The sequence below is a fragment of the Tiliqua scincoides genome, chromosome 5 (genome assembly GCF_035046505.1).
Source record: "Tiliqua scincoides isolate rTilSci1 chromosome 5, rTilSci1.hap2, whole genome shotgun sequence".
Taxonomy (NCBI): Eukaryota; Metazoa; Chordata; class Lepidosauria; order Squamata; family Scincidae; genus Tiliqua; species Tiliqua scincoides.
In genome coordinates, this window is record NC_089825.1 from 42,614,185 (window position 1) to 42,640,406 (window position 26,222).

At 43.4% G+C, this 26,222-nt stretch overlaps 1 protein-coding gene across 1 annotated transcript in view; it reads right to left on the reverse strand.

Moving 5' to 3' along the window:
• The window catches only part of ZNF385D (zinc finger protein 385D), a 392,444-nt gene that overhangs the window by 125,389 nt on the left and 240,833 nt on the right, over nt 1-26,222 (reverse strand). Inside the window, 1 exon segment of the mRNA XM_066628214.1 lies at nt 611-721. Within this exon segment, the coding sequence (XP_066484311.1) occupies nt 611-721 (111 nt within the window).

Consider the following 26,222-nt stretch of genomic DNA (forward strand, 5'->3'; position numbering starts at 1 on the left):
CCTAGAATGCTATTGGTTCAGGCTCTAGCAGCATGCTAGTATTTTATGCACTATGTGTTTTTTCATGTGGAGGAGGTTTCAAACATGCAGTATCATGCTTGGAATCCAAAGTATTCCTATTCAGGATGGAATGTACAACATGCTTCTTCTGCAAATTTGAATTGGTTCTCTAAAGTACGTAATCATGAAAGGCGATTGCCAAACTACCAACACTGATGACAAAACTACTGCAAAGACATAAAGCCACCTTCAGGAGAGGATGAATGAACATAGATATAGACATCTGGTGGCCTTCAGTTGCAAGCCACAATGCAAATATTGGAGGCTTGCAGATGAGTCAGGAGTGACTAGTCCTGTGGCTTGCATCAATGATGCACCAGTTCTTTCATCACGTATAGTTGTGCAAAATAAGTGGAGGAATTTAAACTGCATATTAGAAACCTACAAAGGAAAGCTGGGCCAATGGGTAGGAAATAATCATACACACTGATGCGCTTTAAAAGGCTTGTAAAAGGCTGATGTGAAATCATATCATACAGGTTCCATTGACAAAAAAAATGTTATCTCATGCATACACATTTTTTGAGGAGATATAAAATTATCTACTTACATCTGAATTAAATCTCAACTGGCAAATATTGCACGATATGATTTGCTTTCTTCTGTGAGGAAGAGGAACCCCAAACGTATGATTTATTACAGCTTTTTGAATTGGGTCCATCTGCAACAAAAGGAGGAGACATAAAAGCTTTTTTGGTTCTCTTGGAAGTCTGCCAATTTTGCTTACAGCATCAATGGAATCTATACACCATCAAAGCCATTTCTTTTTGCATTGAGCATAAACTTCAAAAAAAATATTTGGATGCAATTTAATTTTTCTTTATTTAAAAACAATCAAAAAGAAGGGTAAATGAAATTAGCAGCTCTGACTACCATTTCTTTGGCTATAATCTTAACTTCCCCATGAAAAATGTCATTACTGGATCCTGAAACAGGTGCTGAACATTCTGACATGTCAAAATGCTCTCTTCCTTAATGTTATTAACGGAGTTAGTGATACTCCAGGCTTGAATGTTTTCCCTCTTGCTGCAATGTCAAAGCAATTCCCTGCAGTGTTGGCATGTTTTGGGTTGTTCTGGCATGGAAATCAGTACAGTTCATCCTCTTTGGTTCTTATGTTTTGGTGCGACAAATCTCACATTAAATGATCACAGTGAAAAAAAAATCAAAATAACTAAATATGAAAGAAGCAAGGGGAAAGAGAATACTGAGAAAGGTGATCAGGTCAAGGACTTTATGTGCAGTTGCTTTGAGAGCCCTGCTTGTTTTCAAGTTGTTCAGTTCTCTGAATGTTTAAACTTTACTGAACAGGGTCATAAGTATTTCTTATCCAAGAGAAATAAACCTTGAAGAAAGACTTTGAGAATTTAGAAGCACAGAGTCCTGAACAAAGGCAGGCACAATTTGTTTCCCAAACACACTTAAGTACATTGTTGTATCTCCCTGCTTCTAGAACATTTTCCATGTCTGAGTATTCAGCTCATCTCCATTACCAGAAGTGACCTGAAATAGACTTACAGCCCAATCCTATGGGCCTGCTGCATGGCTAAAACTCACATTCTGAAAGTCCAGTGCATTTAAAGACGGTAGCAAAACATGACGCACCAACAGCACAGCCTGGTTGCTGCTGCAAACCGTAAGCAATGGCAGCCAGGCGACAGCACACTCTGAGGGAGCCACAGTGCCAATAAGTTGGTGTGGGTGGTGGGCAGAATGGAGAGAGGGCATGGGCAGGGTTGGGGGAGTGTCACGGACAGGAAGGGGCAGTTATTGGTGGAAGCAGCTCTGCTAAAACCCCGCCGGCCTCATTTCACCTACCTGGGTCCACTCTGACTTGCACAAGCAAAATCACCGGCACAGGTCTGAGTACACCCATCAGGGCAGTAGAGGTTTACCCTATGGTAAGGGAACAAATATTCCCTTACCTTAAGACAGGGGTGCCCAAACCCCGGCCCTGGGGCCACTTGCGGCCCTCGAGGCCTCTCAATGCGGCCCTCAGGGAGCCCCCAGTCTCCAATGAGCCTCTGGCCCTCTGGAGATTTGTTGAAGCCCGCACTGGCCGAACACAACAGCTCTCAGCGTGAGGGTGACTGTTTGACCTTTCATGTGAGCTGTGGGATGAGAGCTCCCTCCACTGCTTGCTCTTTTACGTCTGTGATGCAGCAGCGGCAGCAAAGGAAAGGCCAGCCTTGTTTTGTGCAAGACCTTTTATAGGCATTGAGCTATTGCAAGACCTTCATTCGTTCATTTATGTTCATCTTTAATATATTCATTTATGTAAACTTATGTAAATTTATTCAAATTTTAAATGTAAATTAATTCTTTTTCTTCCCCGGCCCCCAACACAGTGTCAGAAAGCTGATGTGGCCCTCCTGCCAAAAACTTTGGACACCCCTGCCTTAAGACACTGGCGTAGCTAGAGGGGCAACAGTGCACCAAGTTTTTCAGGGAGCCTCCCTGAAGTGTGCAAGCAGCTTCTCCTCCCTTGGGAGCCATGTGGGCGGGGGGGGGGGAGAACGGAAGTGAATGGATCCCAAGGGGAGGGGGAGGAGCCACTTGCACGCTGCAAGGAGGCTCCCTGAAAAACTTAGTGCGCCGCCCCCCCTCTAGCTACGCCAGTGCCTTGAGACCTCTGTGTCTGCCCCAGAGGATGTGTCTGCATCCAGAGGATGCAGTTCATGACAGTACATCCTAAGTGGCCTGCCCCTTAGGAAGGACAATTGATTTATTAAGAATAATTAGTTTTCTTGTCCAGAGAGGATTGTTCAATGTGATTCTTCTGTAAATTTGAACTGGTTCTGTGAAATACATATTCATGAAAGGTGATCACCAAACTACCAATACAAGATGACCAAACTACTGCAAGGACAAAAAAGTCACCTTAGGGAAAGGTTGAATGAACACATAGGCATCTGATGCCCTTCAGGTGAAAGCCCCAATATTTGCATCTTGCAGATGAGTCAGGGAATGACTAGTTCTGTGGCTTGTATCAATGACACATCAGTTCTTCCATTACCATACTGTGATGCAAGTTCTGTACTGCCATCCCATCAAAATAAATGCCACTGAAGGGGAGGGCAGAGGTGGAAGGACAATGAAAAAAACATGGGAATGAGAGCAATGTCATTTGGATTTTCAAGAATAACAGTGGAAAAGTTGTCCGTTCTGGAGCGAATGGAAGTGTTCTTAAGCCTGAACGTAAAGCAAATATTGTTTAGCGAAACCTGTTCTTATCTCTTCCAACTGAATCTGTGGTCATCTATCAAGCATATGACACCATCTGAAAAGAAGAAACCCTGGAAAACTAGTTGCCTTTTGAGTTCAATTACTATAAATATGACAATGAAAATCAAATACTCTATTTACTATTATAGGCCTGATACTGGAAATCAGAGTCTATTAGGTCATCCCAAGCAAGTTCAAGGAGATGCCATCAGAAGGATAATCCAGAAGGATTCCTTATCCTTATCAGAAGGATAATCCACAGAGCAAACTTGAATGGTCTTGGAGTCCTCTTTTATGTCTTCCAATTACTGTACATGAATTCTTCACTTTTCACAGTCTCCAATCAGAACATTACACACACCATAGAAATGACCCCAACATTTTCCCTGAGCAGATATTGCTGATGTGGCCTCAATTAGACTGATCATGATGGATGTGTGAAGCTTCTGTGCCTGATGATTGACTGAAGGCTGTCACTCACAGCCCAATCCTGTGCTCCAGGCGCCCAGGGCTGCAGTGGCACAAAAAATGGCTGCCCCTCCATCCAGTGCACTCCACAGGCAACATTTGCAGCTCCTTGGGAGAAGGGGACGAAAGCCCCTGCAATGGGGCTACTCAATTCTACGTTGACCCAAGGGTTGGTGTAGAATTTTGAGCCTCCGTGCTGGGCCAGCAGCCCAAAATAGAGGCTCAGGATTCGGTGGAGCAAAGCACCACCAGTTCCGCCTCCCTCCCGCACCGCCCCCTGGCATGCCCATAAACATGACTTGCAGCACGCTTACGACAGCGTGCACCGGTGGACTCTATAGGATTGGCTCCTCAATAACCTGCTCCACAGACAAATTCTACACTAGCAGACCACCATGTTATCCTGTATTAAACAACTAACCCCCAAAGTGTATTCATTTAAAATAGATTTGGGATCTTTGCATATGCAAAATGCATATTTAAAATGTGAACATAATTTTTGCTTGCAGTTCTATATGCAAAGAGGTTTGGCACATAGCCAAGGTGATTAAGAAAAGCTGGGTCAAATGCAGAAATCTTTTCTGTGTCTATTGCTCTTTGATATAGCAAGTCCGAATTACTTTTCCAAATATAACTCCATAAATCCCAGCTCCTAATGAAGTCAGGGCAGAGAAGCAAGTGAGAGCAAGAGTGCTGGGATTATATTTGGCTCTAGCATTTTTCCTAGAGTTTTCCTTTGGGAATGGCTGCCAAGCCATAAAGTTTTAAATAAATATTAGATAAGCCACCAAAATGGTTGTTACAGCAAAGGGAAATTGGCAGGAGAATAACACAAGAGACATTTGTTTGGTCCAAGAAATTCCACTCAAAAGGAAGAAAACAAAAAGTCCATTTGGATGCTATGTGTGGAGTTCAAAAACTGAGTGTCAGTGGGAGGCAGTCAGATAATTGCATGTATCAATATTTTTCCAAATCATATTTACATAATAAAGATAAAATGTATTACAAGTTCCTTCTTCTTTGCCATCTTTCAATATTTCATCCTCCTAAGATTGTTCATAAATGCCCAGCACCTTTATTTAAGAAATGTCTTGTCTAATGTAAGTTTTGCAGTCCTGAAATTCTTAATGCCAGAGCAGCTTTGCACTTAATTCCACAAATGTACTAGCTTGTCTGTTCACATTGTTCAAAATAACTAACTGTTGTGCTGGCGCTAGTCTGATCACCTGAAGGTGATTTTCAACTACCAAAGATGACTAATAATAATAACAACAGTATTTATATGCCGCTTTTCAGCAAATAGTTCACAAAGCGGTTTACAGAGAAAAATCAAAATCAAATAACTAATGGCTCCCTGTCCCAAAAGGACTCACAACCTAAAGATGCAAAAGAACACCAGCAGACAGCCACTAGAAAAGATACCGCTGGGGTGAGGAGGGCCAGTTACTCTCCCTCTGCTATATAGAAGAGAAGCACCCACTTGAAAAAGTGCCTCTTACCCAGTTAGCAAGGCAATGCTATTTTTTAAAATGAAGGCACACTCAAGTCTGGCCCCATTTAACACAGTTTGAAGCTTTAGGCCTTGACTTCTTTCTGACTTTGACCATCTACCCATCTCTGGAAGTACTTCTGACCCTTATTCCAACCCCTTTCTGTTTGGGATCTTGCACGTGCTTCTTATTAACTTATCAACAACCAGCCCCCCACCTACCCCCACATCTCCAGTCCTCCAACCCAGTTACCTGAATTCCCACATTTTCATCACCTTCCCACCTAAAATGTTTTAAAGTGAACATCAATACAGGAAATATAGGGGCACATGCTAATTAGAAGTCTTATTTGCGTAATATAAAAGTGTCTAAACTCTCTGCAACACTGGCAAGTAACTTTGCCTGGAGAAATGAGATCCAACCTGTGACATTCTATCTAATATTTATAAGCCCTCTTATTTCCTGTGTAGTCCATCTCCCAATTCAAGAAGTGGGGGAGGGGGGTCACAGAGGAGTAAATTCCTCATATCGAACCCTTATGGAGAAAGATCCATTGATAGGGTGTTTGAAAATGGTTTTATTTTCCACACATTTCATGATCTGAAAGGCAGAAAGCAGTGTTACGTATTTTTATTCCAAGTTCGCTATTTACTAATTTTAACCACTTTAAAAGTGTACTAGGTAGGCCATATAGGTGATATGGTGTCAGCAGATGAAGCCACAGTATTATTTCTAACTGGAAAAGTAATCTATTTTAATTTCTGGATAAAATCTTAAAACACCAAAATGCAGTGTTTTGTATTTTTATGTGTTCTTAACAAAAAAAAGAAAATTTTTTTAAACCGAAACACATCTCTACACATGGAGTATAAACAATGGCAAGGAACTCGGGTGAAGATGACCACATCTGCACCTCCCTTTCTATGCCTCTAGAAGTAAGTTCTAGGGGTTAAGAATTATGGTAATAGATGATTCGCTCCTGCTAATAGACATGGACATATGGATTAGTCTCTCCAGGTTTGTTTGGAGGGAATGAAAATATGCTGAAAGTTACCCAGAACATTGCTATGCCTTTCAAATATCACTAATTTTCTCAATGTTCTAACCAGACAGTCAAATACTTAATTAACATTTGGAATAAACAAGGGAATAAACCAGCTGAGGGAATTTATTCCTCAAAATATCAAAATAATGAATTAAAAAAGGAACTCATATAATTTGCCTTTAAGTACAATTGAAAGCCAATGATACTAAGTACTTAAAATGCATGTTCTAGGTGTGCAATCATGCATGGTTCATCCTTTTATAGCTAATTTATTCAGTGTTGCCTCTGTAATTATGGTAAATAATTAGCCAGTGATTTGAAATTCAACACAACAAGTTCAAGCGTTTTCTGCGAACTGCAGCTTCTGATCGGATCAATGGAAGAGTGTAGTGCTGTGGCGTCCTTTTACACAGAGAAACAGCCTCATTTATTCATTATAACTTTGCACTTTCATTTGAAGCCATACAGGAAATTAGGAATCTACCTGTCTAGTTTGGTAATGCCAACACTTACAGGTAGCAGGCCCACTGTCTTTCCACAAAAAGGTCCTGTATTGTGAATGTACTGTGGTAGCAGCTTATCAGGTAGCCAAAGCAGTTCAGTTTTCCCAGATGCTCACTAATACTGCCACTGCTGCAAATCAAATTTGTCCTGTCAACCTCTTAATGCTGACTAGGATTAGGCTGCCCTTTACAACAGTGGAACACAGTTCTGCTATCGGAAATGGCCATAAGGCAGAGAAACAGCATTCCACCAGCAGTCATTTTTGGGGTGCTGAAGGGTGCCAGAGGCTCACTGTCTCTGCTGGCTACCTCCATCAGCAAAGGTAAGCCAGAGGTATGGTCGGGATGTGGCTGGGACTGGGCAGAACGAAGTGGGGAGGACCAGCGGGGTTTCTGAGCAGGGAAGGAGTGGGAACAAGAGGGGGTGGATCTCGGTAGCACAAGCATGTAGCAACTCCTAACCCCGTTTCCTGTCCTCTTCTCTTTCCCTTACTCTCTTTGGACTTGTATCATCAAAAGAGCTGGCAAAGATCCAAAGAAACCCATTGGGGCACTGGAGGTTTCTCAGGGTTGAGAAAAAGTTCCCTTACCATGGGGAGACCTCCGCTACTGCTCCCCCCACAAGATACTGCTTGAACTTCATTGATGTAACTACATCAGAAGGGAGGGATTTATTTATGATTGGCCCTCATATCCCCAGACTAACAGAGGTACAGGGTGGGAAAGCAGCCCTAGCGGTTGCTGCCTCCCTTCTCGCAGTCCCAGCCAATCATAGTCCTTTACTTTTCCGCCTTGCTTCATGCCTTTCCCATGAAGGAATAAGGTAAAGCTTCTCCTTCTTGGTCGGTGGGTGGTATTTTTGCCCAGCTAATGATGCTAGCAATTGAATCTAGCTCATGATCTCAACTGGGCACCTTTGTACCATACCTCCTCACCCTCTCCTTTCCTCCCACAATTCACCATATTCACAGACTTTAGGAAGTCTGACCTATTCATATTTTAAAACCTGCTAATATTTGAAGAGCCGATAGGATGTTTTCTAAGGCAAGAAGATCTCCTCCATGATGAAAGGCAACTGAGAGGTATTCAAAGAATTGTATCAAATACTGTAACATCTCAAATAATCTCCTATGACGCTTTTCAATAGCTTGCTTTTTCAGTTTAAATTGCTGTTCAAAGTTAATTTTCCACAGTTTGGAGAACACGGGTACAAACCATACACTCTCCTCCGGTTATCCAGACCTAAACCAAATTCCAAAATGAACACAAGAAAAGCAGCAGGAAAATACATCCATCAAGGAAACAATTAATACAAGAGAAAAAGAAATGAAACATGGAGATTAGAAGGTGAGAGGCAAAAACAGGGATGGTTTATCTCAGCATTTCTCAAACTGTGGGAGTGGGTCCTCCACTCATGGGTTGCAACCTGATATGCAGTGCGCTGCAACCCAATGCTTGCTGTCAAACCACAAAGAATTAGTGGGAACTTCCGGAGGCCACTTCTGGGTCACATAGGTCTGCCGACCCACTCACTCTAGCCTCCATGGGTCCCAGAATGCCTTGCAGAACCAACTTCCAGTTTACTCCTGTGACTTCCAGTTTTCTTCCCCAGGGCATTCTGGGGCCCACAGAGGCCAATGGAGTGGGTCACAGGCCCGGAATGACCCGGAAGCAGCCCTCAATGGCTCCCAGTAATGCTTTGCAGAGTGGCAGCAAGCATCAGGTTGTGACCCAGCATGAATGACAAGGTGGACTGTGGCGGTACAAAGTTTGAGAACAGCTGGTTTATGTTGTTGGATCTATTGCGCTGCTATTCCTCATACACTGACAGCCCATTCCCGAGCTGACTGAGGGCACTGCCTCTGCTGGTGGACCGGTAGGGTGCTCCCATCTATGCCTACCACCTACCTTCAGCATTTTGTCTTCCTACTCCCTGAATCTGAAAAGGAAGAGGGGAGTGCAGCAGAACAGAGAGGGCTAGAGTGTCTGAGCCCATCCTCTTAGTTTTCAAATTCAGATAAGCAGACAGAGAAACAGTGGTAGCTGGCACACCACAACAAGGGGCAGCAGCATTTGGCACCAAGATCAGAGCAACTTTGCTGTTGTTGGTCACCCATTCGTTGGCCCAACATATTTTCTGTTCATCTTTCCTATTCAGGGCTTGATGCTATACAAAGCCTCCAAAGGCGAGGGGAAGCTTAGCTCTTCTCGTCTCTGGAGCCTTTCCTGAGCCTCCCAGGGGCAGCATGTGTCTGTGCGCTGCCTCTGCGAGGCTCAGAATGGCCAAATTGCATGAGAGACGAGACTTCCGATTTCCTCCAGGAAAACAGAAATCGCCTCTCTCTCGCACAATTGACAAGAGATGTGCGCTGCCTCTGGGAGCATCAGAAAAGCTTCCAAAGGCCAGAGCTTCCCTCAGCTTCAGAGGCTTGGGAGGTACGATCTCCTGATCAGCAGCAGCCATCGCGTATGCGACCTGTCGCTGAAGGTCCTTAAAGGGCATGCACCTATATTCATACAGTACTCAGTTTTAAGATCTCACATCAGGTTTAAAAAAAAACATGTTTATAAATGTTGCATCTCTCAATCCTAAACTCTTCTCTAAAATGCTGAAGCTGGCCAATCACACCCTTACTTCCATATTTTACAATTTTTTTTTGCCACTGAACATTCAACATTCTGGGGTTTGGGGAGGAGAGTACACCGAGCATGCTCAGTCCATGTCAGACTATGGATGGGGTTTTTTACAAACATATAAACTTTTGTCTACCTAGGGAATCCTTAAGCATGTAGAACCTTATGGATGCAATTCAAACCTGCATTGGAGCAGGCAAGCCAGGAGGCTTGTGCTGCATCCAACACAGGTTTGTTGGCTGCAGTGGCTCAGCCAGGGGCAAGGGGAAGCTCTTCCCCTTACCCCTGGGTAAGGGTTGCTTGCCCCAATGGGTATCCTCGGACTTGCATCACCTCTGGAGGTGGCGCAAGTCAGAGGAGAGCGGAGCGGCTTGAAGCCGCTCCATTCTCCACAGGGATGGGGGTTGGGATCTGGGTCCCAGCCCCGCCCCTGGCTCCCCTCACACCCGCCCCTGGGGCCGCCCATCGCCCGCCCTCCCCCCGCCCAGAAACGCCTCCCTCCCTCTTCCTCCACGCCCCCCCCAAGCCTACTGTTGCTGCTTGTGTCGGCGCGGGTGCGCTGACACAAGCGGCGGCAAGGAAGCCGCCACAGAGGCTTTTACTGGCCTCTATGTGTCGGCACATCTCCATGCGCCGATGTGGCTTCCTCCCACAAAGGCACAAACGTGCTTTACGGCACATTTGCAACCCTCCTGGGGGACTTATGCTGGCCTATGTGCCGGTTAGGATTGCGCCCTGAATGTAGGTAGCTCTGTTCAAATTCCAATGTGAAAATTACAGGAAGTTGCTTTGTACTGAGTCAAACCATTGATTTATCTTGGTCAGACTGGCTGGCAGTAGCTCTCCAGATTTTCAGGATCTATCCCAGCTCTATCTGCAGATGTCGAGGAATGAATCTGAGACTTTATGCATGCATAACTTGAGCTCTGACTTAGAGTGACAGACCTTTCCCTGAACTTCAGCCACCTGTACTTCCAATTAGTATACAGTGTATATGTGCAAATGTACGTGTGCAGTGTATAAGTGTCTCATAATTACATAGTGAGAGGTCAAAACAAACAACACATTTTATACATGTTATAGAGTACGCAATATATCTCCACATGCCCTGTCTTCATAAACAGGAATCAATTATGGCTTCAAACAACTGACTCCAGAGCCAGGCTGCAGTGCTGATGACACTGCATTAATTGTCAAGTCCAATCTCATCAGCACATCACAGGACTTGAAAGTTCAGCATTAGAGCTGAACCAATCATCTTCTCCACAAATGCCAGATGCTGCCTGCATCAAAATCTCATAATTTAATTTTTCTGACCCACATATCCCAGTAAGTATACATCAAACCTGTACACATCTTAGTGTCCTTCGCCTTAGGTTCAGAAATCAAACATGGCATCAAGAAGTCCATGTGCAAAACTCAACATTCTGATGATTAATAGAAGTCTGATTTCTCTTGACAACAAATGCAAAGCCTTCTGTTTTAGTTTCAACCCTGATTTATTTCATGTACAATAGAGCTATCCAAAAGGAAAAAAAGGTTGAATATAGTAGTTATAATTGTGCAGATTTGCTCCCCAGCAAAGCAAGTCTTTTCTTTGCAGCTAACTGCATAACACATGCCTATGCTGTTTGACTGCTCACTTCAAAAGACCATACACTTCAAATGCTGAATCAACTAGGCAGTTCTTAGATGACAAATCATCAAAAGTATGATGATTGGATGTCATCCAACTGCCACTAAAATAGATCAGAACATCTTAAAACCCAGTATCCAAACAGCAGGCAAAGACTACACTTGGGTCACAATCCTAAAGACACTTACCTGGGAGTAAATCCCATTGAACACAGTGGGTTACTTCTAAGTAGACATGCATAAGATTGCACAGTTAATCTATTTGGCCAAATGAAAGAGTGAAGGAAGAATAAGAAAGTCCAGATACTTTCGAGCTTTATTGTAGAAAAAACTGAGGACCACAATAAACATTACACAACAATTCCAAATAGGATATTTCACACGTGAAAGATCTTTGAAGAGCTAGACAGAACGCAGTAATTGGCTTTTAATGACAGTACTGCTTTTAATCATTCATGACAAACCAATATAAGATCTTTGCCAGACATGGAGGACTTGCTATATGGACTTTTATTAATTTGTACATAACTGGGCCCTGCAGGGAACATTTCAATGCATGCCTGAGAGCCTGAAGAGGCCATTAAACTCTGTTAAGCACATGGTTATTCAGGAACGCTATTGTCTAAATACATTTTCAGAACATGACTATTAGAAACGTATCCTACCAACAACCAACACAGTAATGATTTAACACACATAACACTGATTTAATACTGTACAGTACAATTATTCCAAAGCATTAATCAAATTTCTATCTATGTGATCTTAATTTAATTTCAAACGGGTCTACAAATGTACAGTCCAATGTGCATAGAACTGGGAATGTTCTATTAAACTGTACTGTCAATTCTCATTTCTTATGAAATGGGCCTACATGTGTGGGCTGTATGGATGTAGGTGTCATGGACCTGACCTGAAGAGGCAGACAGGACTCAGGCTCAGAGAAGCCCTTTAGAACGCCATACCAAATCCTTGCTGAAGGGATGCATGACCTGAGCTCCAACAGCAAAGATGAGCCTGAGGGACTTGATCAAGGATCTTCTTTAGTTGGTCTCACCTAAGGGTTTGGTCCCCGACACACCAGGAAACTTCACACCCCTCTTATGTTTGCTCACAGATTCAGGAAACACATCAAGCAAGATTGTCCCACCTGACCTACCAATACTGCCTTACTCTTGGGTCTGTGGGTCCCTGAGTGAGGTTTGGACAGGACAGCAGGTCCATTTGATAGGTGTGCTGGGTGTGTGAGGAAATAAAGCACACTATCACTCCCGCTCTCCATCATGCATAGAGTAACAAACCAATAAAGCACAATCCAATCCAGCCCAATGTCACTGATAGATCCTAAGGCTCTTGTATATCATCACAATTAGTTCTGTGTAGTATAAATAGCTGGCTGCTCTACAACCAAATTAAGTTAGAAACTTAATTTTTAAAAGCCAATATTGACTGTGCAGGAACATGAGCCTTATGCGGGATCAAAATCAGTGGGAGAATCAGAACGAAAGAATGCAGTGTCAAGGATTGAAACTCTGGGAACTGTAAAAGTGATCAGGGGAAGAAGAAAATGGTCCACTGCTACTCCCAATCATAACTTGGCAAGTCACCCAGGAGAAGAGGGTCCAATGTGTAGGCTTACTGTAGGTGGTTGGGAGCATGTGTCAGGACTGTATACCTCTCATGGAGTCACCTCTCCATGCTACTGACCATAACTACAGTGACTGGGGTGAAGGTCCAGCCAGAAAATCTAATCAGAAACCAATCGGTAAACAGATTAAATCCTTATCTGCTGCTGAATTTATGAAGTCCAACTAGACCCAGCAATGTGGCAAGGGAATAAATGTTCTCTTGAGTAGGGCTACTTGGTTTGAAACTTCCCCATGGGATACAGTGCTCATCCCAGGGAGTTAGGTAGAATTGGGCTGTAAGTATTTGTTGGGCCTTGGGAGGGTCATGTTCCTGGTTTTCAGTTTCCGGGACTTGGGGAGCTAGTGATTCTTCCAAGGGGCAAAAAGTGAGTGGTCAAAAAGAGGCATGGATCTGAGTTCTGGGGCCGGGGGGGGGGGATTCAGAAGGCCAATCAACAAGAATGCAATTAAAAGCAGATAGAGGTTAGGATCTGAGGTCGCAATATAGGGAATAGGAGCAGATCTCAAGCTGGAGAAGAGTTACTCAGTCCCTCATTGAGATCAGATTTACTCAATGGGTAGACACTTCCTCTGCTCTGAGTTCTGGCAACAGGAAGGGGATGAATTTGCCTTGCATTTCCAGAAAGGAGTTCCAGGAGATCAGATCAATTTTTGAATTTCTCCCCCCAGGTAGGACAGAGGTCCAGAAGGGCCCCTCAGGTGTACTTCTTCGGGTTTTAGGGAAAGTGCACTTCAGGACCATCAGAAGATGAAGCACAGGCACCCACCTGATGGGTAGTACATCCTAATAATTCCAAGAGCATGCATTACATGTTTCCTTTTACAGTGCATCTATTTTTGTGCTGCGTTTCTACAAATTACTGTGAATATGGATCCTAAAGAACAGAAGAAAAAAGGAGAAATGGGAAAAACAGGTGAAACATAAGACAGTTGGCTTATAGTTTGCAACTAAGCTTGAAGTGTGAAACATCATTAAGTGATGTTAGAACTACTGAAACGTTTTTATCTTCAACTCTACACTTTATTGATGAATACAGGTCCAGCCTATTTATACACGGATTTTTTATACACGGATTTGACTCAACACAAATGGCCCCTGCAAATGAGAAGGAATGTGCTGATCCCTGGAGAGAGGGAAAAATGAATCCCTTTAAAATCAGTTTAAAAAACTGAACAGTCCTTTAACAATAGCCTGGTTAATGAGAGAAAGAGAGAGAGAGAGAGAGAGAGAGGACAGCTGGCTGACAATCCATCAATCCTTCTCTCCCCAGTGGACCCTTCCCTTCCCCCTGAGCACATGAATGATAGGTGATCCCTTTGTGTTGGTAAAGGGAGGGGCTGAGTGTAAGCTCTCAGCTCTTTGTAAGCTCTTGGAGGAGGACTGATTGATGGATTGTCTTCTTAATGACTCTTATCTTACATCACAAGATCAGCAAGGCTGTTTTTAAAGCACAGGAGCAAAGAAACTTTGTTTTTTAAATGGATTTGCTATAGTGAGTTTTTTTTTGCCATCCACATGAGTGCTTGGAATGGAACCCATGTGAATAATTAGTCTCAACCTGTAATATTGTTATTTTTTATTGTATTTTATCATGCCCTACAGTGCATTCCTTGTGGCATAAGGCATTTAGAGTGATTTTTGGGTGACACTGGAATGGCTTTGGAAAGAGTTAGAATTTGTCCCATTGAAATTAATGTAACAATTGCACTAATCCAGATTTTTGCTATAAGCATCCTTTTCAGGAGCAATTTAGGGTGCAATCCTGAGAATGAGCTGGGCGGGCACAAGTCCCTTACATGCCGTAAAGCATGTTTGCGCTTCCTCAGAAGTAAGCTTCTGTTTGCGCTTCCTCAGAAGTAAGCCGTAAAGCATGTTTGTGCTTCCTTGGAAGTAAGCCTCGGATGTGAGCCTTATGTTGGCCCAGCTGGGCCGATGCAAGGCTCTGGGGTGGACGGGAGGGAGGCAGTAGGGAGACGCTCCACGGTGGGGGGAGGACGGGCAGTGGGCGGCCCCGGGGATGGGCGGGTGGGGAACAGGAGGAGGGGTTGGGATCCGGCAGTTATGCTGGATCCCAACCCCCTTTCCTAGCAGATCACAGCAGCTTGAAGCCACTCCGCCCTCCTCTGACTTGTGCCACCTCAAGAGATGGTGCAAGTCCAAGGAGACACATTGGGGCAAGGGTGCCTTACCCAGGGGTAAGGGGAAAAGTTTCCCCTTGCCTCTGGCTGAGCCGCCTTGGGCCCTATCCTGCACTGAATACAGCACAAGCCTCTTGGCGTGCCTGTTCCAGTGCAGGGTAGGATTATACCCTAAGGGACTGAGAATAAGGGAAGGGTAAATAGATCAACCTGCAATGAGGTTACTGACTTTGACTTCTACTGCTTCCAAGGAATTGTGAAATCAACATAAATTTTATTTTCTATTAACTACCATGTTGGAAATGAGAAGGAAAAAAAAATAAATAAAGGATGGGATCAAAATAAATGGAGTGAGCAGAGAGGCCTGGAACAGTGGAAACAGGGATGTTTCCCTGAAACAGGGATGTAGGCACCGTATCAGAAATAGTGGCCGTGCAGGAGTGAAGGAATCCAAAAAAAGGGGAGAAAAATGCCAAGGGGCCACAAATGGGCAGGGCTGAACTCTGATCATAATCACCATTTGCTAACTGAAAGCTCCTTCTCAGTACAGTCATTCTTCACTAGATCCATACTTCTGCCCAGTGGCGTTGCAAGTGAAGGTCAGGGGGAGGTACACCCCAGATACCATGCTGGAGCATCACGAGAATGGGTGCCATGTGATGCCCAGCCATGTTGGTGGCTGCCACCTATTAGTGTTTTGGCAGCTTTGCAAATGGCCTCCGCCCTTGTATGATCTGGCCACCACCCCTTTCCTCCACCACCGAAGGTCCTTGTTGAGCCTCCAAAGGAGAAGGAAGGGGGCAGTGACTAGACAGTGAAGCTTCCTCCTCCTCTTCTTCCAGGAGAACCCAGAAGTGAAGTCACAATTATACTACCCTTGGTTCTGGGGCCCATAGCTATGCCTCTGCTTCTACCTACAATTTACACCCCCTCCCCCCCAGCCACCAGTTCTTCTGCTGAAACATTTCCCCTTCATTTACACTGGCACCCCCCAAAGAAGCACAAGAGACATAGGCTTGGAATGAATTAAGCTTTATTTATAAACAACAGACCTGCAGTGGGGGAAAAACCATTTGCTGGCATCTAATTGCCTGGAGGAAATGGTACCGGCCATCTACCTCCCCCTGACCCCAATCAGCCCTCATATCCTGACTCAAGGCATCACTCAATCTAGGACTGAGTTATACTATCACGGTCAACCATGAAGGGTCGAGGTTGCTGGCCAGCACAGACCCACCTTGGAAAACCTTGTGTAAGCCTTTGCTCGAACCGGCTGTAATGGAAGATCAGAAGATCATCAGGTGGATGATGTGGTGTTGACAGTGATCCCATGTTTTGACAGCTGTTTGACAGCTCTGGGAAGGGCAGGGCTGGCTCCACAGCTGTAATCAATCAAGGCAATGGAGACCTGGTTGGACACCTGAGCTTCATTTGACCTTGATGAGACTTTGAATGGACATGGACTCATGGACTGAAGAGATGGCTCAGCTGAGCCTAATTTGGACTTAACAAGGTAGCTCACAGCTGAGCTACATTTAGACTTAACAAGGGGCTGCAGGATAAAAAGCAGCTTCAGAAGGAGCAAAGGGCTAGCCAGGAGCAGGGTGCTGACCCAGAGACTACAGGAGAAGGGGACTGCCAGGACCCTGCTAGAGGACGCAGAAGAGAGGACTGCCAGGACCCTGCTAGAGGAGACGCTCTGCTGGAGAGAACACTGCTGGAGAGGAGGGACTCTGCTTCAGAAGACTGGACTGTGCTTTGGAGATTGGATCGGACTTGGACTGGAGGCTTTGGACCTTTAACCACTGAGTTAAGTGGAGTTTTGGGGAGGGAAAGCCTCTGGACAAGAGGACTTGCAGGGAGTGTCTGTGTTTATAGCAATAGATTTGGTTAGTTTCTATAGATAAGGAGTTCTGTGTTCATTCCTTTGCACACCACAGCTGTTGTTCCTAGGGATAAAGAGGGTGTTAATTAGCCAAAAAGCAGGCATTAGAAGAGAGTTGGGATATTTGGATGGGACAAATTGGTGTAGTCAGCAGGATAGGACAAATTGGGACAAAACACCCAACCCAAGGGGCTTGCCAGCCAGCATCACCAACCCAAACAAGTGTTGTCAGAGTGGTCCTGGCTTATCCTTTGGCCTTGCTAACCTCAGTATGTATGCCAGCCCCGTTCCTGGCTGCCCAGCCAGCACACCACCCAAAACAAACTTGACAAAACTCCCAACTCAACCACAACCAAATGACAGTCTGAGACAGGTCAAAAAACCTCTAAGCAGGTTAACAGCAAAAAATTTCTACGCGGTCCCTTAAAAAGAACCAGCTAGTCTCAGGCTGAACATTGGGTGGGTCTTAACAAATTGGCATGGACCAAAGCTAGGCACCATGACAGACCCAGCAACAGCTGCATCAAGCCCCCTGCTCCAATGGGCAGCCAACTGTCTGCATTTTCTCGCCTCTGCCTCATGTGCGGGGGGGGGCAGTGCAAATGACAGCGGGGTTGCAAGCACCCCATTGGAGTTACCTCTCCTGCCTTCAGCACAAAGTCTTTCTGCTTTGGTTCCTATTTTTGATCACCATGCAGTGGCAAGGCTTGGAGCAGATGAACAACAGCAGGAAAAGCATGACACCCATAGCAGAGCCTGCATTCCACACACAGTACTGTAGATTTATTTTTCAGTACAGACAGAATCTCCTACAGTATTCCGTCATGCACAATTCTTATACCAACCCATTACATCTTCTGGTTTTTCTTCTTTCCTGCCCTTAAAGCAATAATACTTAACATTCAAATAAAACATATTTGATCATTTTATCATGTTTTACAACCTGCTGCAAAAGGAAATCTCATTGTTCATGCCATAGAATTCCCTGCAATTCATGGGTCAAGGTGAACTCTACTTTTACTGCCTGAATAATCCCCCTGTGAAGCCAAGATCAACAACAATGCAAATAAGTAACATTTATTGTTAAACGCTGGGGATGACTCTGCAGCATTTCTAATGCTGTTAAGAGCATATAGTCTCCCAGAGAGACACACTCATCCAAACCACAAAGGAACTTCAATTGAGCAATGAAAGCCTCAAAGATGTATTCATCTCACACACACACACACACACACACACAAATTCTATTATACCAGCCCTCAACCATAACTTTTCCTAAATCAAACTTCAATAATGTAAACAAGTCCAAAAAAAAAATGAAGCTTTGTAGAAAGAAAACATTATTTGTCTCTCTTTTGCTATGTTAAATATTAGAACAGAAGATTCCGAGCATTTCAGGCAAGCTATGTTGGCATACCTTACTCTATGCTGTCAGCCTCTCCTTCCTGTGTTTACAAATGGGGTCAATAGGAGTCCTTGGGTATGACAACTGTTAAGCAACCATGTGTTTATATCCCATTGCTGTATAATGTTATGAAGTACTAACATACTAGGTTTCACTTTGGGGGGAAAAAATAGCAGCCTTTTTTAAAGCCGTGTGGAAATTGTGTATATGTACACCCTGTGGAGCTGCAACTTGCTGGAGAGAAACTGTTAGATGTTGGACAACAAAGAATGATTCCACAAACACCTTGTTACAATTGTTGCAGAACAGAGCTGGCAATTCCGGCCTGGGTTTGGCACATGGCCATGGTGCGGAGTCTCCCATTCTGTCCTTTCCTTCCTATTAAGAAGTTTTCAGCATCAAGGCTGTAGTCCAGTGGAAGAGGGCACGCTTTGCATAGAAGAGGGCCAAGGTTCAAAGTCTGAAAATTGGTTGACAACTGGGATTGGGAATGGACTGACAACTGAGAAAGGCTCCCATCTGAAACCCTAGAGAGTCTGATGGTAAAGAAAATGCTGACCTAAATAGGCCCAGTGATCCAATTTCGTGCATGCATGTGTTCTTGCTAGCCCAACCAACAAACGAATGGAGCATCCACAGAACACTTAGGCAACAAAGCGCAACCTGGAAGGCAATCTGAAGTATTGCAGTTAATTACAATAAAAAGTAGCAGCAATTTTCTCAATTACTGGAACTGCCTGCTGACATTCCAATATCCCTCTTATTGTCACAGGATCCCTTTATTTCTACTGTTGTGAGAGAGGAAGGAAAACTTCTCACTATCCCATTTTTCCATAGTGCATAATTTTTAAAAGGCTGCAACCCTAACCACACTTTCCTGAGAGTAAGCCCCATTGAACAAAATAGGACGTACTTCTGAGTAGACCGGGTTAGGATTGTGCTCTTAAGCATGTTGATTATATAGAGAGAGTGAGGGAGATAAAATGATAGATGAATACAAACACACACACAGAGGGACAACGATATAGTATAGGGTCACTTATATGCCCGTGTGGTCCCTCCCTCTTGAAACACAAGTTTATGCCAGTGGCATCAACTAGGGTTTGTGTCACCCGATACAGGAGGTCAGTGCATCACCCCCATGATGGGCCTCCTCCCATGCACTGGGTAGGGCAATGCCCCAGGTGGTGGACATGATGATGCACCCCCACCGTTTTTTGGCTATAACTTTTGATAGAATAAAGGTATTCTATCAAATTCTAAATACCTTTCTATAAAGGTATTCTGCATGAAATTAACACATCAAATGATGTACAACAAGATGGTATTATTAGAAAGTACCAAGATTTAAAACATTTTGGCCAATAGTGGTGCCCCCCCCCCCGTGTGTATAGCCCAGTGCAGCCCACACCCCTTTTTTCCCCATGAGACTCTGTGAAGTGAATTTGCAATGCTAATTTGGCATGATTTAAGATCCTTTGAGACACTGCTTAAGCAAAAGCCAAGCAGTTGTTTGGGAGGGTGGTTCCTAATTTATTCCTACTGTCAAATAATACCAGGCAGGTCAACAGTTTCCTGACCGTTAACAGAATAAATGGGAGGTCAAGTCAACCACTACATTTCCAAGATGCCCGCTAACTGAAAGCGCTGTCCAAACATAAATCCAACCAAATCACAAGGTTCTATCTGAATTGGTCTCCTGCTTAGTTGTATGTGATGATTTGCCACTCAGGGCCACGACCCAAACTACAATGGAGCTTTTTTGAGGCCTAGGGGGCATTTCTTTATGCTGTATGATAGTGGTCTGCAACTTCATTCATGCCATGACACCAATAAACAAACAATATGGCTGGGGATCCATCACTGATCCTGCCTCCCTCCTGAGACCCAATTCAGCTGCCCCTATTGCTTCCCACTCCCAGCCGCCACAGACCAAATGGGGAAGTCTCTTTTTGAACTTAGCAGAACCGGTTTTGCTAGTCAAGATGACATCCCCTTGACTTTTATATCAGTGCTGGACAGGAAACTGCAGAGTGAAGTAGGATGGCATGCCGCAGACAGCAAAGTCTAACCGTGGAGCAATGCTTAGTGATAAACCTATGTATGTGTGTGGAATGTTGGCCTTTATGCAAACTTCTGCCCCTCATAATGCACCACGTCACCTCAACAGTATGACCTGGCATGACTGTTAGCCATTTTGATAGCCCTAACTTGCCACGATCCCACAAATATGGCTTTGTGACCCCTCTGGAGTCAATGTCCCCAAGGTTGAAGAATACTACTGTTTGGCAAACCACTTTCAAAACAGAGGGGAATTTCAGAAGTCACTTGTTTTATGTCATATAGGTTTGGTGGATTCAAGGCGGTGGGGGGTGGGGATGGGAAAATTCCAGCAGTATAGTGAGAGCTATTGTGAGTCTTGGCAGATCTTTGAATCCAGGTCAAGATATCCACATTGACTGGGGGGGGGGGGGGTCTAGCTCAGCAGCAAAGCACACATCCAAAGAGCTGAAAATTATGGAAGATGTGATGTCCTAAGTCAGGCACCAGAGATGTACAACAAGAGACTGCATTACTATGTCCTAAGCAGCATGAACATACTGCTAATAGTGGTCAATTACTATGCAAATACCCTGTAATTGCACATTAAAAAGCTGGGCATGGTATGCTGCCATTAAGAAAAAAAAAACCTAGAAATGAAAAATGACTGGAACAGGATGCAGGTTAATTGTTAAGAAAGATACCAGGCTTTTCTTTTCATCTACAGTACTTACAATGATACAAACAGAAAAGAGCAAATCTACATCTTAAAACCAGCATGCTGAAAGTCTTGGAATTCTATAATTATGCTTTTGCTGTCTAAGATTAATCAGGCAAGTTAATGATGCAAAAAATTACATTTATAATCCGGTCTGAATACAGCTGTACTGCAAGCGATGAGCTAAGTGCTATTAAGGTAAATGGAATTAATGGGCTGTCCCTGGCAATCTTTATATCTATCTCTTACTAATTAACATTATTCTGCAAAGAATAATTTGTGGCGAGAAAAAACACACTAAAGCAACATGACTGAACTTGCATTGGACACTGTCCTGCTGGTGCTGTTAGGTGGGCACCGCACTGGGTTCAGTTTGCCACCATAAAAGGAACAGCCAAGTAGCACTGAAATCAGCAAAAATCTTCCGTGTAATTTATTATGACAGCAAGTTATTATCTCCACCAGGGATGAACTTTTGTGGGAAATGTCAACTTCAGCTAATAACTGAAGGACCAAGCAGGAGAAGCTATAAAATGTGATAGTTAAATTAAGAAAGAAAATGCAGCATGTTATCTTTCTGGACAACTTAGCACATTTATGAAGGCAATAGTTATATAAATTGTTAGTGCTCCTACTAAACTAATATATTTGTTTAATCCTCTCTTCTTCTTTTTTTCCCTTGCACGCGCCCTGAGAAAATGCAAGCTATTTTTATGGCTCAATCCTATCCAGGCTGATAGATCTTCCAGTCTGTCACCATAAGGCCCCAGCCACTGGCACAGCAAGCATTCTGCGGTTGGGTGGGCTGCTGCCACCAGTGCAAAGCTGCAGGCAGGAAGGGGTGGCAGAGAAGAGGATCTCAGTACCAGCCACACATGGTAGATCTTATTCTTCTCTTCCTGGTCTGGACCCACACTGAGTCTCCTCAGACTTAAGCACAAACAGCTGGTATAGGTCTGAAGAGACCCAGCGGAGACCAGGTAGGCTACAGGGAGATAAGTAAAACTGTTCTTTATTTACTTCTCCTGGGCTGCCTGCTCTCCTGCTAACCCATAGTATGGAATTCAGGTTCCATTAGTACTGCAATTGGTTTTCCAATGGTACTGCACACTCTGGGCAGGCAGGGGGATAGGACTCAGCTGTGTATCTCCTGGAAGGACTCTGAAGAAGCACTATAGGAGTATCTTAAGATCTTGCGGTATCTTGAGATAACTGCACCTAAGTTTTGGACCCCACTTCAGATCACTCCTAACTGTTGCCCTGGACTCTAAGAAAAGTGATGGGTTGATGAAGGCCAACATCCAGAACTGGTGAAGGAATCCCCACCTGGCTGCCTGAGGCCCCATTTCTGATCGACCTGCTCAGGAGGAGGAGGCAGAATGTGGGGGCAGTCCTCAGATCAAGACTGAGCTAGCTGCAGGAAGAGGAGGCACTTCCAGGCTTGCTATCACCCATTAAGAGCCAGCTAGATCTTTGCTGTTCAATCTAGTATTTGCTGAGCAGCTCAACAACTGTACAACTGTTCCCTGAAGACCCTGCTCTTCAGCCAGCTGTTCCAACCCTGCTTCTGTTCCAATCACCAGCCTTACTATTGCTCTTCTGGGTCTGATACTCCCTGCACTCAAGTCTCTGCATTGCTGGATCACCAACCCAGTACATTGGCCTTATGTCTAGTACTGCCCCTTTTTTTTTGCGAGACTGCAGTTATTGAAACCTCCCCTCGGTGAAAATTCCTTTCTAACCTCCTCAATTTTAAAAATACACTGCAGTATTTTACAGTCCAAAAATATAAATGTATTTATTTGGAGAACAGATAGTCCATTTTTTCCATCATGTGCTCAAAGTGAGCTACAATTAAGAAAAATAAAACAATAAAATTACAACAGTAACAGTAAAATGTGTAAAACATGCATATGAACCTCTGCCTCCCCAATAAAAATAAAAAGATCAGCATTATATTTTAGTCATATCCGCATTCTAAGGAAGGAAAGTACAAGAAGATGTATGGACCTCTGAACTCTGTTCTGGCTGTTTCCACTGCTATAGGGTAATGTGGACTTTTGAATCAGGAAATCATACAATTATTTGATTACAAGTTTTTCAGGATTTTTTTTTTTTTTAATGTTTAATTTTCCAGGGTCAGTGATGACAGACTGTAGAACCTCTTGGTTCAATCATGGAGTAGTGCTTGAGGAAAAGGGGTACACAAATTGAAGCTTTGCTCAATTTGCTTTCTTTCCAAGGAGGACTGAACACGAATGATGTTTGAACAGGTCAGCTTACATCAATAATATAGTTCCTCTGTTTAAATGATCATAGTTTTAACTCAAGAGTGACACAGGTCTTGTCTTTTGGGTACAACTCCAATTGAGACTAGGAAAGCAAACTCAAACTATGTCCTTTATGCCTCTCTGAATAATACAGCTGGTTTTAAAATGACAGTTATTAGTGATAAGAGAATGTGGTGTCAAGCACAAGCTCCATAAATGGGTAAAGAGATACCAGCAAATATTCTCAAATCTAATTGTACATATGTAATAGGCAATATTGGAATAATCCTAGTATGCATGTCAACACTGTACACACATTGTATTCACTCACTCAGTCACAGTCTCCAGAAGTCTTATTAAAGCCATCCACCAATTTGAAATAAAAATAAATAAAATGTTGGTTTCTATCATCACTTCAATTTTTATGGAGTCTGCATTTACGTTTGCCTTCAAATGCCACGATACAATGCCATTTTAAGCTTGCTCAAATGTTCTGCTAGCTAAATATACTATCCAGAAGGTTTATCTTGTTTATGACAAGATGCCACGTGTCCCAAAGCTGCAAAAGGTTAGGGGGAGAAAAGACACTGCCTGCAGAATAAGTAATTCACTCTCATGTAATGAATTCGAGTACAATACTGTACAAGCCAACCAGAAAACCTTTTCTGAATGTCATTAGTTTTCCTATGGGAGAACCTCCAAACGTACTGAAGATATAACAATTCCATTTAAAAATTCAAGGCATGAGTCATTCCCTATTTAGATTCACCCTCTTGCATGCACAGAGAATCACCCATTTGGATGTTCATATTTCTCTTTGGGGAAGGGCAAAGATATGTGGGATGCACAGAGGGAATTCCCAGGAAACCAGTGTACCTTCTGCCCAGTCAACTTCCTTTCTGAGCATGCAGTGCTGTACACCTAAGCATTTATATTGCTGAAAGGTGAGGACAGTGTTGTATACCATATACAGATATTTGTTACCTTTACACTTTTACTATGAAGGAGAAATGGCAGCACAAGAGTAAGAATATTCAGTACAGTAATTAAAATTTGAGCCACATTATTTGGTTTTATTAAAAATGAAGGGAATTATTAAGCTTGCTGTGTTATATTTTAGTGACACTGATTTTGTATTTAACTTTCAGATAAGGTGACTAAGTGTGGACACTTTCAAGTGGATTCAGTTAAAATCCGAAGAAGAAAAAAAGTTTAGAGCATTAATCTGCCTTTCTAACTTTGTCTTTCAGATGCTAATGATTAAAGAAAACGGAACTCAGTGCAGACAGCTATTTTGGATGTACGATGCAGATAATTAACAGATAAGCTTTTTTTGTACTTTAGCATAATTTGTCACTTAGGCAAATCTATGATCCTACAAACAAAATTAATTACACTGTCACAAAAATATATTACAGCTGCCAAACTTTAGTTTTGGTTCCTTAGGAAGCAACAGCGGCTGACGTGGTACTCTCTTCTCCCTTCAAATGCACTGAGATGAATTCTGTGGCTATGGAAATCTATCTTTAGTAGCATATAAATACATGGGCAAAAGTGGATAACAAATGATGAGAATTCTGCATCAATATATTGTCCCATTGAATCTGAAGCTTTCAAACCAAGCTTCAGAAACACATGGTCTGTTCCATTGCAATTCTGGAATTGCACTCAGGAAGGAAAAAGAGATATTGTTTTCCCCTTCTTTCAAAGTTTCCCTGCTGAAATACCCAGTTGTGGGCAAGGTCTGCCCTCAGTGCCACATTATCTCCAAGAGCACCACCTCACTTTTCTCCACAGGACTGACTGGAAGCCATTTAGTTGTATGGGGCAAAGTAAACAGGTAAACATGGGGACACCACTGTACTGGAGGCTTAAGTTGCTCTTGATTCTGGTTAGGCCATTGATTAAAATAATACCTGCTCCTTTCTGTATAGCTCCAGTCTGGGTTCTGTATTGTGGTCATGCGAGAACATGACAGACAGCCCAATCCTATTGGGCTTCTCCAATGCAGGAATGAGCATTCTGGCAGTTTGCAAAGCCACATACGTTATGTTAACATGTAAATATTAATAAATTGATTTTACATGCACAATATCAGCTTATACAGCCTGCCAAATTGTTGCTGTTATAAATGGTTTTCATAACTTATCAGAATACCTGCTGGTATCAGAATACCTTATCAGAATACCTGCTGGTATCAGAATACCTTATCAGAATACCTGCTGGTATATACCTGCTGGTAACTTATCAGAATACCTGCTGGTATTCATTTGCATTTTTTTTTTTAGATTGTGAGCCCTTGGGACAGGGAGCCATTTAGTTATTTGATTTTTCTCTGTAAACCGCTTTGTGAACTTTTAGTTGAAAAGCGGTATATAAATACTGTTAATAATAATAATAATAATATATGTTTGAGCAGGGGCTTGACTGAGTAACGGGGCACAGGCTGTGCATTTGAGACATACTGTAGGAACACATGGAAGCCTACTTGGGCTGTAATATTGGCCTCGTAAGATCTGCTCCTTGGCTTGCCACTGTTTAGGATTCAACTGGTGGTGACCAAGGACAGGGCTTTCTCTGTGGTGGCACCTCAGTTGTGGAACTCTAGTTTCACAAAGATTTGCCTGGCCCATCATTTGGCCAGAGCTAGCCCAAGACCTCTTGGCACCTGATAGGATGTCCCTAATGTTGCCCTCCCTTACCTGCTGAGGTGTCCACCTTAGCTCCTCCTATTTCCAGGATTGGCAAAGGAAGAAGGGGACAATGTGGAAGAGGGAATGTGGAGGAAAGGAAGACATGGAGTAAAGCACTGAGAAGCTCTAGCTCACCATTCTCCTGTATACTTCTTACATTCTATTCCCATCTTCCTTTTCCAATCCAGGGGAGAGGATTGGAGAAGGAGCAACAGTGGAGATGAGTAGGCAGACAGAGTGGAGTCCCCTGCCAGTCTGCTGCCTGAGGGGAGCATCTCAGCCTCATAGATGAGCCAGCCCTGTATTTGAATGATTTAAAGAGCCCCATTAAAGTTTTTCTGTTTAGTTTTACCTTGTTCTTAC